The sequence below is a fragment of the Penicillium concentricum genome (assembly GCF_028827145.1).
Source record: "Penicillium concentricum strain IBT 3081 chromosome Unknown utg000001l_segment0_segment0, whole genome shotgun sequence".
Lineage (NCBI taxonomy): Eukaryota > Fungi > Ascomycota > Eurotiomycetes > Eurotiales > Aspergillaceae > Penicillium > Penicillium concentricum.
Window position 1 is genome coordinate 6200717 of NW_026622754.1, and position 16673 is coordinate 6217389.

At 47.2% G+C, this 16673-nt stretch overlaps 7 protein-coding genes across 7 annotated transcripts; 3 read left to right on the plus strand and 4 right to left on the minus strand.

The window, feature by feature from the left end:
* Positions 1 to 521: 521 nt before the first annotated feature.
* On the minus strand, positions 522 to 805 carry N7517_002378 (hypervirulence associated TUDOR domain-containing protein; the record flags this gene model as incomplete). Its single annotated transcript, XM_056720108.1, has 2 exons — positions 522 to 679; positions 751 to 805. 2 exons carry the CDS (start codon positions 803 to 805, stop codon positions 522 to 524), a joined length of 213 nt encoding a protein of 70 aa, XP_056584243.1.
* A 774-nt stretch (positions 806 to 1579) lies between these two features.
* N7517_002379 (ADP-ribosylation factor family protein) lies at positions 1580 to 2307 on the minus strand (the record flags this gene model as incomplete). The annotated part of the gene is made up of 4 exons (XM_056720109.1): positions 1580 to 1621; positions 1685 to 1797; positions 1852 to 2157; positions 2214 to 2307. The coding sequence occupies 4 exons, from the start codon at positions 2305 to 2307 to the stop codon at positions 1580 to 1582; spliced, it is 555 nt and encodes a 184-aa protein (XP_056584244.1).
* A 756-nt stretch (positions 2308 to 3063) lies between these two features.
* On the plus strand, positions 3064 to 5446 carry ccg9 (putative trehalose synthase (Ccg-9); the record flags this gene model as incomplete). The annotated part of the gene is made up of 6 exons (XM_056720110.1): positions 3064 to 3168; positions 3228 to 3643; positions 3700 to 3975; positions 4036 to 4500; positions 4561 to 4670; positions 4731 to 5446. The coding sequence occupies 6 exons, from the start codon at positions 3064 to 3066 to the stop codon at positions 5444 to 5446; spliced, it is 2088 nt and encodes a 695-aa protein (XP_056584245.1).
* A 189-nt stretch (positions 5447 to 5635) lies between these two features.
* N7517_002381 (dynactin subunit 5) lies at positions 5636 to 6343 on the minus strand (the record flags this gene model as incomplete). Its single annotated transcript, XM_056720111.1, has 2 exons — positions 5636 to 6208; positions 6302 to 6343. 2 exons carry the CDS (start codon positions 6341 to 6343, stop codon positions 5636 to 5638), a joined length of 615 nt encoding a protein of 204 aa, XP_056584246.1.
* Positions 6344 to 10463: 4120 nt separating this feature from the next.
* On the plus strand, positions 10464 to 10895 carry N7517_002382 (uncharacterized protein; the record flags this gene model as incomplete). Its single annotated transcript, XM_056720112.1, has 1 exon — positions 10464 to 10895. One exon carries the CDS (start codon positions 10464 to 10466, stop codon positions 10893 to 10895), a length of 432 nt encoding a protein of 143 aa, XP_056584247.1.
* Positions 10896 to 12388: 1493 nt separating this feature from the next.
* Positions 12389 to 14376, plus strand: N7517_002383 (sigma-70 region 2 family protein; the record flags this gene model as incomplete). The annotated part of the gene is made up of 2 exons (XM_056720113.1): positions 12389 to 13154; positions 13214 to 14376. Coding segments are annotated over 2 exons (1929 nt in total), but the record flags the coding sequence as incomplete, so codon positions are not given.
* A 494-nt stretch (positions 14377 to 14870) lies between these two features.
* Positions 14871 to 16304, minus strand: N7517_002384 (uncharacterized protein; the record flags this gene model as incomplete). Its single annotated transcript, XM_056720114.1, has 1 exon — positions 14871 to 16304. The coding sequence occupies one exon, from the start codon at positions 16302 to 16304 to the stop codon at positions 14871 to 14873; it is 1434 nt and encodes a 477-aa protein (XP_056584249.1).
* Positions 16305 to 16673: the final 369 nt, after the last annotated feature.

Genomic DNA, 16673 nt, shown 5'->3' on the forward strand with positions numbered 1-16673 from the left:
CTGGGAGAATCAGACATCAGTATACTGTTTCTCTATGAGTGTGAACAGTCTTACTGATACCTGCCGTGAAACCTGCTGTGGAGTCAATTTAGCTCAGATTTTGAGCGAGCTTTGGTTTCGTTTGAAGAGGGTGGTAGACATAGCCAGATGACGAAACCAATCAAACGTATCAAATATTCAGGGACCTCTCTTTGGGGCTCTTTATCACATTTATACGTCATTCAGGCACTATTAAAGAATACATACCAAAATGATAGAGTCTCTAATTGCTTGTTCGCAATAAGACAGAAATCGAAAAAGTCTCAATATAAAAAATGTTCTCGTTGGCGTTTCAAATCATCCTACTCTCTCTCTTATACAGCCCAGAACATCGATATGTTAGCAATAGGTTATTCTAGTGCCTTATACTTCTCCAAGCACCTAGATATTCTGACTACTGGAAGCCTCTAGACAAAGCAATTCAGCTCAATTTAGTATGCTAAGTCATATACATCATCTACCAGAGTGAAAAAGACAATGGGTTACTCCGCCGGTCCCTCGATGTTGCCCTGCTTGATAGAGGAGCTCTTGTGGGTGTGCATGTTCTCGATCATATATCGCGGCTCATCATCTGATGCGCTACGCCCTCCTAAGGTTTCACGAATGACTCCGACGCTTTTGTTTGTCTTGGATTGCGCGCCTGTCATATTTTGTTAGAGGGTGGTTCATTTGGACATGTATGTGTATCTTATAGAAAAGGGTGCAACACACCGCCCACCGGCTTGTAATTAACCTTGTCCCCTTCCTTGGACTGAGCCTGAGGCATTGCCGTTGTTGGAACAAATTAAGATAGTGGTAGTGCCGTGGCAGGTGTGGGAGTCGTGCAGTTGAATTTGAGGGACTGAAAATGTCCCGGTTTGTATAGATGTGTGTAGACGAGCAGAGTAGGGCAGATTTCGGTCTTTGTAGATAGAAAAATGTCTTCCAAAAAGTATCAGTCTTGCAAGATTCAACTCTGAATTACCATTCTATTTATATTTGCCCACGAGGGAACGACTTCCGCTATCGTCATATTGAGGTAGCAGAAGAAACAAGCTGACTGGGTTGGAACTGATCCATGGCTATACGAACATATGGATCTAACGCGGAGGGTGGCTCCGTGGAACCGAGATGCAAATTTGATCATGCGCTTCAATCAGAAGTATGTCATTTGTTTCTATATTCTATAACCAATGCCAGGACTTGTCTGCCCTGTCTCTGCTGTAGTCAATTATGTGTATAAGGAAGCGCATCCACAATTGACCAAGGGTATACAAACGATAACGCTGGAGCACAATGAAATTAAAGTATTAAATTGGACCCAACAAGCCCATATAAGAACAGAGGGGATATCATAGAAGTGAAAATAAACGTAAAAAGCAACGAGATAACTAAGGCCAACAAAAGAAAAAGACCAAGGAAACAAAAGCCCAAAATGCTGCGTCGTCTTGTCATCAAAACACGGACATGAGGAGAAAAGAGAAAACACTTGTCGGATAATGCGAGTTGTTGTACAACGAAGCTGCTCTAGGAGCGCCTCTCGGAATCACAGTGGTGCATCTTATTTCTGGGGCTGGGTCTTGACATTGTTTGAGAGCCAGGCCTAGCAAGAGATAGCACGGTTAGATTGAGATTGCCAAGTAGATAGATCAGGCGCGCGACTTACAAGACCCTCGAAAATACCTGTTCCATCTGTTGCAACACTAGGTGCAACGTACCACAGCTTGTCTTTGAGCTTAGTCAATTGAAGCTGCTGAGTAACTTCCTCCGGTGTCAAGTCTAGAAGTGGGTCAGCGGACAGATCATCGAATTCCAGGAACGGGAGATACACACGGCCAGGAATATCTTGCTTGTTAGCGAACACCAAAAGCAGAGCATCCTTCATTTCACGATCATTGATGATCTTGTGCAGTTCCGAGCGAGCCTCCTCCACACGCGCTGTGTCGCTGGAGTCAACCACGAAGATCAATCCTTGTGTACCGGAGTAATAGTGTCTCCAAAGCGGTCGGATCTTGTCCTGACCACCGACATCCCAGACGTTGAACTTGACATTCTTGTAGGTCACACTCTCGACGTTGAATCCGACAGTGGGAATGGTAGTCACGTCCTGGTTACTGAGTTTAAGTTTGTAGAGAATTGCTAAAAGGAGTTAGCCAATGTTGACCGAAGTGTTTAGCAAGGTTCAAGAAACATACTTGTCTTTCCAGCAGCATCCAAACCCAACATGAGGATGCGCATTTCCTTGGTCCCGAATATCTTCCCCATCATTTTAGATACTTGTCCGCCCATTTTTGCGGGATTTGACGCGGTGTCGGACGTGCTCAGGAGCTGTTTGGCGGAATATCAACAATTGCGACCCGCGTATGAATTGCGGGTTTGTGAGAGGGAATACAAGACACCAGACGTTTCCGTACAAAGTGACGCTCTCAATTCAGACAACTCCAAAGAATAGAGAAAAGAGAGAAGAAGGTGTGGTGTGTGTTGAGGATCTTCAATTCAATTTCCCTGAGGCGGGGGAACCTGGAAAAGGGGCTTGGGCTGAGCTTACTCATCATGGTCTCCACGAGGTACGGAGTACACGAGGCAGTTTCATCCTGATGGTTTCATATATTGAACTTGTTTTATTGCTCAATTTCATCTATCAAAACACTCCGATACCATTAAATTGGCATACAACTGTCCCCCGGGGCGACTGCTGAGGATTATCTAAGACGGAAAAATATCACTCCGGTGGTAACCATGAACCATCACGGGATATATATAGCCCTAGAGTGTAGCATGTCACTTCCCCTGTAAAGATACCCTCAATGACACTTACTTTCTGATGTCCAATTTAGTGTAATACTACCCGATTACGCAAAGCAACATCTTGAACAGGGATCAAATTGAGAAGGCCATTAAGAACAGATCAATTTTTAATTTGTCGATTTGTCGTTACGTCATGGCCAAATGACTTCACTCATGCGATACTACCTATATATCTATCTGATAGTTCCTTTTTCTGATTACTTGGACAAGCCTTGATTTTGCTTAAAATTCCTAATCATGCCCGGCGAAGGGCATAAGTTTGAACGCCATGCGTCAGTCACGCAGCAGCGTCGACTGTCGCTACAGTACGAGCGTAACTCTTGGTTAGGACCGCCGTCAGATGTATGAACATCTCCGAAGTGTCAGCACAAGCCACTTGATAATTCTAACAAGAATATTAGACTATCTATGCTGGTATCTCCGGCAATTTCCACAACAACCATATATCAAGCATCGCAATTGCAATCCGCGATACCACATATCTACTGGACTTCATCGAGAAGCAGTTCCCAAACGGTGGAGCAAACTCAGAGGAAGCCACTCAATTCATCCTTTCCGAGATGAAGAAATATTCCCAGAGCCACTTGGAGAAGTGTATTGGAATGTCAATGCCTGAAGATGTTGCATCCCACTGCCCTCGAGTATGCCCTCGCCTTTGGGCGGAGCTCGACATCGTTCCATTAGTCCTGTCAAATGTCTCACTGATAGACAGAATGAGTGTCGAACAGTTTGACGAGGATCAAAACCAGGGGCCCTCTGGGTGGGATGTAAAGACTGTCGATGAACAAGCTGAATCGATGGCACGAAAAGGTGTTAGGTTGGTTGGTCCCGTTCAATATCGTAAAACGACTCATTGACTCCGGGTACATACAGACTATTTGGACCGGACAATACGCCCCTGCTACAAGTGGGCTTCCTCGGGCTCGTCGAAGTGGACACAGCTTACCATGTCAGACTTGCGGACCTGAGTGATTTCCAGACAACAGTCTCGGATAGAACATGGTCCGCAATGCAACGCTACGCCGATGAGTTGAAAGAGCGCAAGGTAAAAGTGGCATTTTTTAGTTCCACGCCTCAGGGTGGTGGCGTGGCATTGATGCGGCATGCTCTCTTGCGATTTTCGCACTGTCTGGGCACTGACATCAAATGGTGCGTTCTGTGCCTGTATATATGTTATTACAAGAATAAAAACTAACACATTGCTCGCAGGTACGTACCGAAACCACGGCCAGGTGTCTTTAGGGTTACCAAAACAAACCACAATATCCTGCAAGGCGTCGCTCATAAAGGGGAGCGCCTATTGCCAGAGAACAAGAAACTCTTGGAGGAATGGATTGAGGAGAATGCTAGGCGATACTGGACCCGCATAGGTGGACCTTTGCTTCCACCATCAGAGGGCGGTGCAGATGTCATAATCATCGACGATCCCCAGATGCCAGGCCTCATTCCCATCGCAAAAGCACTAGCTCCAGATCGACCAGTCATCTTCCGAAGCCACATCCAAATCCGAAGTGATCTGGTTGCGATACCTGGCTCTCCACAGGCGGAGGCCTGGGAATTCCTCTGGAATAGTATTAAACACGCCGACGTTTTTATCAGTCACCCTGTGAGCGACTTCGTGCCACGAAACGTGCCCCCAGAGATGGTGGGCTATATGCCTGCATCAACTGACTGGTAAGGGCTGAGAAATCTGATAATCTGGTTTCGTCTTTCATCTCACTAACCGGGACATAGGCTGGATGGACTGAACAAGACTATGCGGGACTGGGATGTCGCCCACTATGGCCGTATCTTCAATTCAGCATGTCGCAACACGGATATGCCAACTATACAATGGCCCGAGGGTTAGTAGCCGAACTAGTAGCAGTGATGATGATCAGTTTTCTGAAAACTAACAAAACTAGATTCATATATCGTCCAGATCGCACGGTTCGACCCGTCAAAGGGCATCGCGGATGTGTTGGTTTCGTACGAGAAATTCTACAACAAGCTAGTATCCGGAAGCACTCAAATGATCCCTCCCAAACTACTGATTTGCGGACACGGATCGGTGGATGATCCCGACGGAGCGCTTATCTACGACGAGACGATCGAATATCTGGAGAAAAAAGTCCCAGACATCCGCCATCTGATCTGCGTGATGCGAGTGCGGCCCTGCGACCAAGTCCTGAACGCCATTCTCTCCAAGGCAACCATCGCACTGCAACTATCTAGATCCGAAGGGTTCGAAGTAAAAGTCTCCGAAGCAATCCACAAAGGCAAACCAGTGATCGCCACGCGTGCCGGCGGCATCCCGCTGCAAGTGACGGATGGGAAGAATGGGTTCCTGGTTAATGTTGGCGATACCGATGCTGTGGCACAGCACTTGTTCGATCTCTGGACCGATCAAGATCTGTACCAGCGCATGTCAGAGTACGGCATCAATAATGTTAGCGATGAAGTGAGTACCGTGGGAACTGCTCTCAATTGGCTCTATCTCTCTACCAAGATGTCACGTGGTGAGATTGTTAAGCCCCATGGACGCTGGATCGATGATATGGCGTTTGAGGAGATTGGTGTCCCTGAAAAAGCGGACGAGCTACGGCTCAAACGCGCAGTCAGGGTGGAGAATATGGGCTGATTGTACTTTTTTTTTTTTTTTTTTTACTATGCCTGCTTCGATCGCATATAGTAATATACATATCAATATCCGTACAAAATCAGACAATCTGCCATAGTAGATACTTAATAGGAATCCAATAACGTTAGAAGTAGCAGAGAGGGGGTATCACAAAACCAGAAAAACCAAAGACAAATCCACAAACCTCTCTTAAGGTCGTCCAACAACCCGATACCTCTCCCTAGCCATACCTCCCTCCGCCCCCTCAACACCATAACCTTCCCCAACCTCCCCGACAATCCTCGCCGGCCTCCCACCAACAATACACCAACTCGGCACAACCATACCAGGCGGAACAACCGCACCATCAAGCACATAAGCATAGTCCTTAATAATAGCCATACTGCCTACAGCAGCACTCTTCCCAACATGAACATGATTCCCCAGCGATGCCGCCTCGACAACAGCGCCCTCGCCGACAAAAACATGGTCGCCGATCTTGAGTGGGTAGAACGAATGCACGCCGCGGTGCAGCCGGCTAGGCGGACGCAGGATCGCACTCTTAGAAATGTAGCTGTATCGTCCAACTGTTATCGCCACGCTGGGCGCGCTGGGGTTCGGCGCTGCCGCGGGAGTGTTTGCGTCGGTGGGAGTGGGAACCGTTGCGGTGCGGAACAAGTCGCCGCGGATTACGGCTTCAGCTTGGATTACCGTTTTGCCACCCAGGATGATGTGTTGGGTGCCGTGTATTTGGGACCGTCGGGAGATCTTGTTTCCTGTGTCCTGTTTTGGAGTGGGTTAGGTTGGGTTCTTTTGTTTTGAGTTGGGTTGGGAGATTTGCTGCGAATTGAGAGGGTAAGGTGGGATTTTGCTTACGGTCTCGATATATTCACCCTTTGCTGCCTTTGGTGGAGGCATTTTGACGAGGATTAAGGGGGTTTCCTGTCGCTGGATACTGCAATTGTGGAGTTGGGGTTGGTAGCTTGACCCCGGGATAGTAGATGCGGCAGTATAGTCCTAAGGCGGTGGAGGTAAACAACTATGACGATTTTGATAGACCGATTGCAAAGTTTTTACTATCACGCGCTATACCCTAGTATCTCTCCTACGACGTACATTTCATCAAACGCCTCTCCAGTCGACACACCTCACAATCCACTACCCATGCGGGTCATTCAATCTCAATATCCAACTTTCTCCACTTCGCACGCGGCAATATACCCTCCAATAACACTTCCAGATTTGCGGGTTTAAAGCTCTCAAAGCTCGTGTTGACCCTCACCGGCGAAGCAAATTTTTCTTCATGGTCCACCGCAGCGGAGTGCGTTCTTAATACTTGGGACCCTCATCTTGAGGTTTTTAGCGGCAAGTAAGCTCAACTGGCTCCCGAAAATCCCTCAGTTACCGAGCAGACTCGCGAGTCTCGCTACCGGCATCGAGAACCTGCGCCACTACTCCGCAACAATTCGATATTAATAAGCGCACCGCTTACCCGTGGACGCCGAAATCCGAATCCGCCGAGACGTGCGGGTCAGTCGTATACTTCAAGTTCGGCTTAATACTTCCTCTCCCGTAAGAAGTACAGCCGTTGGCGTTAATCCCGTTAATCAATAGTGGATTCCCAGTTTTCGTCTTTCCGGCGCCGAGTCGTCCGAGAGAACTGACCTCTCGTTAGGCACCCTACTTATCTTTTTGACAACGTGCTTTTCGAAACAAATGCCGCTTCCAATGAGTAGGCTAACGAGCCCGTAAAAAGTAGATTAAAGCACTTGTCCACTTTCTGCCAGCGAAAGGCCGCGGACACTTCAGACGAACTCCCGCCACAACTCTGGCTCTCGCCAAGACCAACGCCAAGTATAACTTAGTCGGGAACCCTATACAACAACTTCTTTAATAAATAAATTAGGAATCACAGATGTATGGTTTCATATTTGTGGGGAATGTCAAGCTTCATAGTCTAGAACTGACCGTTCTCAACTCTTCAATCAATAATCTCACATTCACCATGCATCTCGGCGCCAATGTAGACCTCTCTCCCTGATAGCTGTGCCTTGACTTTCACTTCCATTTCATCACCCCTGTAAAGCTTGCACACGAATAGATAGGCATCCATTCGGCTAGAGATAGCTCTCGCGTAGTCACGCTCGATGACCTTCACTTATATCATCCTGTACCACCACCGCCCATAATGGTAAATTCGCAGCCAACTCGAATTGGTCTCATCATCTTTTGATGGAAAGACACAATGATTGTCAAGGTACAGCGGACAATGTTGTTAGAGGCTTGCATGGATGATGGTGCACGATGGGGTTTGTCCAACCAAAATGTATTGTCTGTTTTGTAGATTTGCTCAATTAGAAACTTGTAGCTGGATTTTGAAAGGGTGTATGTAGTAAGTCGGAGACTTAAAGATATACTTATGCCGATATTTAGCTGCATACATAGCCCTGCAGCACATTGAAGGGTGAGTAGGGTAGCAATACGCTCCCACCATCGCTATGTAGATGCCCACACATATAAAGTCGGAGACATGCGACAGTGGAAGTCCAGCCAAAGGCAAGTATTCAGCAGATGATAATAATATCATCGGGTCCAGATAACAAAAAATCGAGATATCTCGACGGGGAATGTGTCTAGGTCATCTCCAATTGCCTTCTTTGTGCCTAGAACAAGTGTATGACAGGCTTCTCATCAGGCTCGCTTCAATATGGTCTCATTCTAGAGACCAATGTTGGCACATGCCTGCCAAGACTAGAAGGAAGCAAGGTATAATTGATCGACTTCTAAGTGTTTCAGATGATATACTCCAGCAATCAGGTTGACGGGCGAGGAATGGGATAAATCTATATATAAATGATCCACTTCCCAGTGTTTCAGGGGATATACCCCAACAAGCAGGCCTGGGTGGTGGCGAGTGAGGCATAATACACATCTATGTGACAAATAGAAACCCATTGACAAGAATGATAACTGCCTCCTTATCACATAACATCGCAACTGACCTCCATGATGGTCTAGACATTTGTAACGGACTAGCCGTTCATTCCAGATCGGGTTTCATCCTGTGACAGGATTTGAACGATCAACAATCGAAGATCCCTGAATGGCGGGATAGTCCGTAGCATCTGCCACCATGTGGCGAGACGTTTCAAGTAAAAATAGAACCGGACAGCTCCCGGATGTCAGGTACAGGAGCCAAATCATCAGCCGGTAGCATATGTACACAGTAGTTTATATTGCGCTGCAGGACCGGGCCAATGATTAAAGCGAAACTTATCCTATACATGGGAAAGAGGGTCTCAAAAGCTATGGGAGCTTGCTGCTCTAGGCAGGTGAGACTAAAGAAGTAATTGATCTTCTTTTCTGCGGAAGATGCCGCGTCTGTGGTAGACCGTAGCTCCATTGGCGATTGGGAATGTGCTCGTGCTAAACGGACCCCCTGTGAAGCGCAGGTACCTGGGGCACTAGGACCTGCAGCTAACTGACGTGCGAACCACTATCCCAATAGACATAGGTACTTACTCCGTATATATGTAGGTATAGCTAAATTAGAACTCAGAACAACCCAGTCTCTACCTGTAGATTCCCAATTCTAGATGCTAAGCATCTTACACTTCATTTTACCAGAAATGTCTAAAATAGAGGAATATTATTTACATCCAAATTGGATTTAACGGATAACAGACGCGAGCCCTAAAGGGGGGGGGACGTTGGAGACGGAAAGCCAAAAGCCACTTCCCCCACCAGGGCACCACAGGACGGAGTACGCCGTACATATTGCTCACGTTTATCCCGTTTGCTTAGATTCAATTAAATTGAGCTTGTTCAAAATGTCCTAATCTAAATACAATGTACATTTATAATGTACCTAAGAGGGCTATTGCTCTAAAAACCTCGGCTCCGAATCTCCTTTCTCTTTACCCCAGTCTTTGCACTCTGTAGGTGGAGCTTTGACCTACCTCTAATACTCTCAAAAGGTTCTCCAATATATTCGGCGTGGGGGCTGCTTTTTTTCCCCTTTCCTCTCGCTAGGATACCTTGTCCTTGCTTGCGCATCGATCTCCTACGCTAGTTTGCCTGACACCTAGCTGTTTTGGCCCCCATATAGAGAACATTCGACCGGCTATTTTGACCAATATACAGCGGGATGAAAAATCGACCTAGCCGACCTGCAGATAGTGGCTTGTTATACTCTGGGCGTTTTAGTAGTTCCACTACCGTTTGCAGGGCATAACTCCCCACATTCATATCTCCACCAAGGCGATCATGACCCAAAATGGTATATGCATCAATTCTCATGTAATGCAACCTTGTTTCAATTGTCCTTTTCTATTTCGAAACCGTTAGACTATCCAAGTTTCAGAGTGAATGGGTCAACCTTCCATGCTTTATGGGTAGATCAAACTGCATGGCATTAAAGATATCCAGGAATCCTTGACGATCATCAGGGGGGCGGGTCCATCTTGCTACATATCTTCAACCGGAAGATAGTCACTTCCCGCTTTATTCAATTTGCACACATGCTCTTAGTTGTGATCTTTAAGACATTAAAATTGCAATTGACACTGTGGATATCATATTGTGGGACGTTAGTGGCAACCATGCACGGGCGAGAGATAAAAATCCATAACCGATGTATGAATCTACACTAGTATATAGTACTGTGGGTAATGAAACTTGAATCACCTGCATAGATGGGGTGAAAGGAATGGAACGAAAGAGCTTAGACCCCCTAAGAACTATGTCATGTTCATTGTAGAATAACAAAGAAACAAGCAAAGTCATCGACAAATCAAGAGAAATGAGCTGTATAGACTCTATTCACAAAGCTCTAGAAGACTTTACTGTGGAGTTTTGTCAAAGACTAGAAAAAAAGCCATTGTAAACCGTCTTGATATTCCTAACGTATAGAAGGTCTCAAATCCCTCACGTTCCTCTCCAAATCCACAGAGAGCATTTTTACACCGCCAATCAGCCAAAGCAAAAAAAAAAAAAAAAAAAAAGAGAGAAATCAAAACGGATTTCTCTAACTTGCAAAATGGCATTCGCTTCTAGACTCCAAGCGAGTGTATTCATGAACGGCAGGGGCCGAATTGCAGATCCTCACGACACCCTACCGGACTTCTGCTGGGTCACAGCGCATATGCCCGAGAGTATGTCGTGTGACCGGCAAAGTGACGAGGAGATTATGAACCTAGTCCTTTGCAAGATCCAGATTGGGAATGTCATCATTGGTGATTGTGCCCTGCATAGTCTAGGGTTCTATTGCCTTTCGTTACCGGTTAAAGGCAGCCCCGGAAACACCGGTGAAGTTCTATCTTACGCTGAAACTCTTACGGAATGGTGGCTCAGGCAGATTCGCCTAGGTAGAGCCTGTCTTGACCAGTACAGTATTTTTGAAGCCACAACGCGCCCACTAGAGCACACTAACAGCCTAGAGGATGTACCTCATGGGTGGGGGCTACGGTAACCCAGGAACGCTTTGTAGATTGGTTTTTCATGAACCTGGATTGGTAGGGCAGAGAGCGAATGGTAATTTCTTTTTTTTTTTTCTTTCTCTTAACGGATAACCCGGAATATGACGAATATTTGCCGGTGATCGACTAAAAAGGACCCCAAGAGGGCAAGTCGGAAGCGTAAAAAGGCAGGGTGGGGGCGGAGAATTGGGGATAGTCTCATAGTTTAAATCAAAACTTGAGTCAGTGATATTGAGAGCTTAGGGTTTGGGATCTGAAGCCTGTACCCTGTACTTCTAGCCGTTTATACGCCACTTCAAACTTGTGTATTTATATATAAGAAGCATTTGTTGTGTGTTTAATCTTCATTAAAATGGTCTAAATATCATCAAGTTTAGCGCAATCAAGCGACATATACAATATAGACGAGATGATCAACTTAGATAATAATAGCACAGAGATAGCTCACCGTTGAACTTGAAACTTCCCGAAGTTCCCCCCTGCAGAGATCTCCCTTTCAGCCCCCACAAAAACAAAATTTAAATGATTTCAACCTACCTATCCATGTACATTACCCCTTGCAGATTTTCCTGCAACAAATCACAAACACCTGAGAAGTCATGCAATGCTTCTACTTGCCAAGACACTAACGGACGGAGCTCCCCCGAGACCCTATGGGGAGGGTCTTGACACGTGCGGTTCTATCCATACCTGGTTCCGCGGGTCCGCTTCAATGTTGAATACATGAAAGATTGCATGAAACAGCCATAGCAATTCACCAGGAATATGTCGATCCCTTTTTCAATTTGCAACCTCACGGGCAACCTCAGGGCAAACTTGCAGATTGCCAGACCGGGTAGAGAGCCGGGTGTCTACCCGGGCACATAGAATTGATGATTCGACGCATTCGACGACGGTGGAGCCTATCTACTTGCTCTAAAATATGGGCTTGATAGATCAAGACTAGCTTAATATGGAGGAAACAGTTGATTTTGTCTATGGCCCCTGTAGGATGATCTTATCGACCCTGAAGCCCAAGTTGGAGCCACAGTTCCACTATACGCCGGCGCATTTGGCCCCCAAGCTATCAAGAGGTGCATATCCCACCTACGCAGTTATCCTGACTCTGACTCGCTGCACTGTTGATCTCCACACGTGTCGACCAGAATCCTGGAAGGCCGCTATTCCAGTCTAGTCTAGTTCGTCAAAAGACGATGGGCGAGTGGAGAAGTATCCCAACTAATCTGCTGTCCCTGGTTATCTGAATTAAAAAGTTACTATACTCCTTTTTACGTTAGATCATGGTTTGAAGAGAGTGCCCCGTTGTTACTTGGGTGTTCTATTATTGGATTCTTTTTTCTTTTAAGAACGGACCTTCGACTCGGTTTGGACTCGCCCCGTCGATTATATCCAGACTTTCTCCATACTGTCCTTCCTTTACCCCACAAGGAGACGAACGGCTCCTGTGTTTTGACAACACATATATATTCCTCCTGTCCTCACACAGGCAACCATGTCATCCTCCCTTGATAACCCCAGCCATGCGCCGGACGCATCCACCGTCCGGTGGCAATTCATCGACTCTTCGAACAATAGTCGATCCAACTTAACCCAAGTGAAGCGTCATGTTATGCAAGAATATATGCGCCAGAAAAAAGGCGGCGCTCGCCAAAGTGAAAGTGAAGAGGAACAACCGCGAGCAAAACGTGGGAGACCCAAGAAGACTCGGGCTGCGGTTCGGAAATCAGAGAAGAAAGTGAAACCAGACGGTGACTACAATAACGGCCAACCTCGAGCAAGGAGATCAACGAGGAACCAAGTTACATACAAAGAAGACCTCATTGTCCAGGTCAACCGCGATATGTTTGCTTCGGATCCTATCTCGTCGGATCCTTCATTGATTGCATCCGATGATATGCCCTCGTTTGCCCCTTTCCGGCCATCTTCTGCCCAATCTCAAGATCTTCCTCTTCCACTGGATGGCTTTGTCGATGTACATTCACAGAGTTCCCCGACCCCTGAGCTATATTTTAACAATATCTCATGGTCATCGCCCTCCGCGGCGCCATACCAGTACATGCCATCACCAACTACCATGGTGAGTGATGTGCAAACCGACCCATTCAACGCTCTTCCTATAGAGCTGGGTCGAGATGGACACAGGGTATTTGACCCCTCTGTGAACGATGTGCCGGCCTGCTCCTATGGAACCCCTTACCGGTCACCCATAGCAAACGTTTATACATCGGCCTTTGTGCCTGAGACAATGAAAGGTACTATCCCATCCCAAAAACACCATTCTCGTACATGCAACTAATATTCCATAATAAAGGGGAAACTCAAAATACTCTTCTTCGCAGAGATCGTGATGCCTCCATGCTCCGGGAGCACCGCTCCGACATCCCCAATGACATCTCCGATGCTGCAATCATTTCCTGTCTGAGTTCCGCAGCCTTGGAGGAATGCGATCCCCGACCAGGCTACAAGGAAATGAGCTCCGTTCACATGCGAGCTGCGCGCGAGATGATACGGGCTCGTGGTGGTCCTGCTGCATTCGCAAACACTCGCATCGGTATGATGATCAACTGGCAGAACTACATCTTACCAGGATATGAGGCCCACGGGCCTAACTTCTTCTATGAATACGACCAACATGCCCCAGTCTCATCTGAGTCTTTAGCGTTACTACCCCACCCCACCTCCGTTCCCCATTCAATGCCCTCTCCGCCATATTCCACCTATTCCGCTTCCTCGGCTTTCTCAGAAGTCTCGCCCAGCCCCGAACCTCGAACAATGCTCCCACCAAACCTACAACCAATCTCAGTAGACGAGACCAAATTCCAATGCGAAGAATTCCTCGACTTCCTCCGACGCTGTGAACAACTCGCCCTATACCAACGCGACAACCCCCAATCATCATACATTACCCGCCACACCGCAGTTCAAGAAACATCCATCCTGAGCCAAATTCTCGCCGCACCCCCAGGCGCCCGATTCCCCACCCCAGACGACCGAAAACAAACTGTCGCCCGCTTAACTGCGTTGATGACGCTCAATGCCGCAATGTGGGATTACCGTAACACCCCAGCGCGCGCAGCAATCTTCCTCGACACACTCGAGAATTCCCTGGTCGACAGCGAAGTCGGGATGAATGGCTCCGTCAAAGCCATGCTCCAAACCCTCCTCGGTTGCACAGACGGCACTCCTGATGGCTGGTCCACCAGTGCCGACGGCTTTGCTGCCGCTGGCCCGGTAGAGGAACTCCCAGACTTCTCTCAGTACTTTCCAACGGCTACTTCGCCCTCTGCGCGCCCGTGGTTTACGGGTCGTATGCTGAAGATTGCTAGTCGGTTGAGTGCTTTGTCATGGTACCGCGTCAACGAGTTTTTGTTCTCATGTTTGACCCTCCAGGTACAGGAGCCGTCGGTGGGTCTCTGGGAGGCGGATCTTCGTCGGGAGATCCTTGATCAGCCGACTACCTATCTTATGCGCTAATTTACTGAGTGATGTATACCACTGGCCTGGGCCAGATGACTGTATTTGTTTTTATGTTTTTATGTTTCCATATGTATATTTTTTTACTCTCTTGTACCACCTTTTTGGGGGTTACGTGTATATACCCTCGCTGTTACTTATACATATTGTGAATTATTGATGAATTTGGGACAATTGTCAAAATACTGTGCTATATTATATGCATTCTCCATAATTTCGTATCTTTGTATGATCATGTAGCACTATTCACTCCATGATATCTCTCATAGTATCACCAATAGTACCAGCATCGCTACCACCACCCATCGACTTCTCATTTGTCACCTAGTTAGACTTATGGCCCCGACCAGCCCGAGTCTGTTCTGTATCTTTAAACTCACGTCATGAATGTGAGAACCTCTTGATTCAAAATTAACCAAAATTATTCAAAATATTAAAGTGAAGACAAAATACCAAAACAAACAAACTTTACATCTAATCTTCCCAACAAGTCTCTAGATATAGATCGCCAGCAGAATCACCATCATAGTACCCACAACCTGCATCAACGACGATTGAGTACCTAGAGATGCAGCTCCGGTGTACACCGGACTTACTGCACTTGTCGGAGTAATAACAGCAGCCGTGGCTATTTCACTAGGGCGGCTGCTGTGGAGCCACGAAGGAGTCGAGGAGGCAGAGACAGCACCAGAGCCCCGGTGTGGGGTATACAGAGAGGGAGCCGCGGTGGGCTCCGCAGCGTTGGTCTGGGTCATCACGATAGTGTTGGTGTACCCAGTACAGGTATCATCGTCGGAGCAAGATTCAACGATGATGGTCGTTGTGTGAACTGGGCCAGATTGATATCCGGGGATAACATCGGTAGCCTGAGGGTTTGCAACGACTGGGTAGATAGTAGTTGCGACAGGGAATGTCTCGGTGGTTGCGTAAGAGGTCTTTGATCTCAGAGGACAATCGGTCACAGATTCAGGGCAGGCAAGGACGGTGGACGTGATAGTCGTGAAGATAATAGATGTCGTCAGCGTGGAAGCCTCGCCACCTCCAATTGGTTCAGTGACAGATGGAGATGTAGTGTGCTTAGTAGGCACGGCGCCGGTAACAGTAGCATCTGCCACGGGACAAACTGTGGTGGAGACAACCAGGGTTTCAGTGACCAAGTGTGTGGTCTTTGATTTCAGGGGACAATTGGTCACTGAAGAAGGGCATGCGGTGATGGTGGCAGTGCGAGTAGTATAGATGGTGGAAGTTGTGAAGTCTGAGCCACCAGAACCTCCAGTCGATAGAGAAGCAGGTGCTGTCTGGGTAGGACCGGCAGTTTCAGTGACAGGGCAGATTGTAGTGGATACCAGAATTGTCTCTGTAGTCACAAATGTTGTCTTTGAACTGACAGGGCAGTTAGGGACAGTAGTAGGGCACGCGGTGATGGTAGCGGTGCGGGTAGAAAAAACCGTTGATGTGGTCGACTCCAATGTAGAGGACCCAGAAGCCACACTCGACTGAAGTGCTCCAGTTGAGGTCGATGTAGGGATAGAAGCGACAGTTGTAGTGCTACTATCAGAGGCAGACCCCGAGATGCTGACTAGTGAAGAAGATGATCCGAGTCCAGTTGAAAGAGAGTCTGTTGCAGACACAACAACAGATGGTTTCGTAAAAGGAGTAGAAACAGGGGCCGAAGTTGGAGTGGGGATCACGCTGGAAGCGAGAACTGCTGATGAAGAAGGAACAGGACAAGGCTTGCGACTAGGCATAGGCCTAGGGATATGAGACCAATGGTGGTGATTGTGGTGGTGATGCTGATGCTGGTTATGGTGTGTCCCCACAGCAGTAGGAGTGGGAGTCACAGTAGGCTCAGCAAGAATTGTCGTGGCGAGACTGGTTTGCACAAATAATGCGGCCAAAATCCACCCTCGAACAAGAAAGGAACCCATTTTGACTGTAATTGAAAGGATTGAACGATTGACAGTATGATTAGAAAGCAGCGGAAAAGAGTGACTGATCCAACAAACAAAAATGAATGACTGACAGTTGGACTGGGAAAGCAAAAAGAGTGTAAAGATCCAAAGTCCACAATGAAGCTATGAAGAGGAAATGTCCTCGTATATACATTGTCGCTTAAGGTTTCCATACTCGTCCAACACGGGGACACCGACAACAACAAAGCCAGCACTTAAGTTAACGTAGGCGAAAACCTCCGGTTCCTTGTTTTTCTCCTGAATTTGAGTTAAACTATTGACGCCATTAACGCCTCCATTCGCTTGTTTTTGACTTGTTTTGGATTTGTACATCGTGGTGGTGAA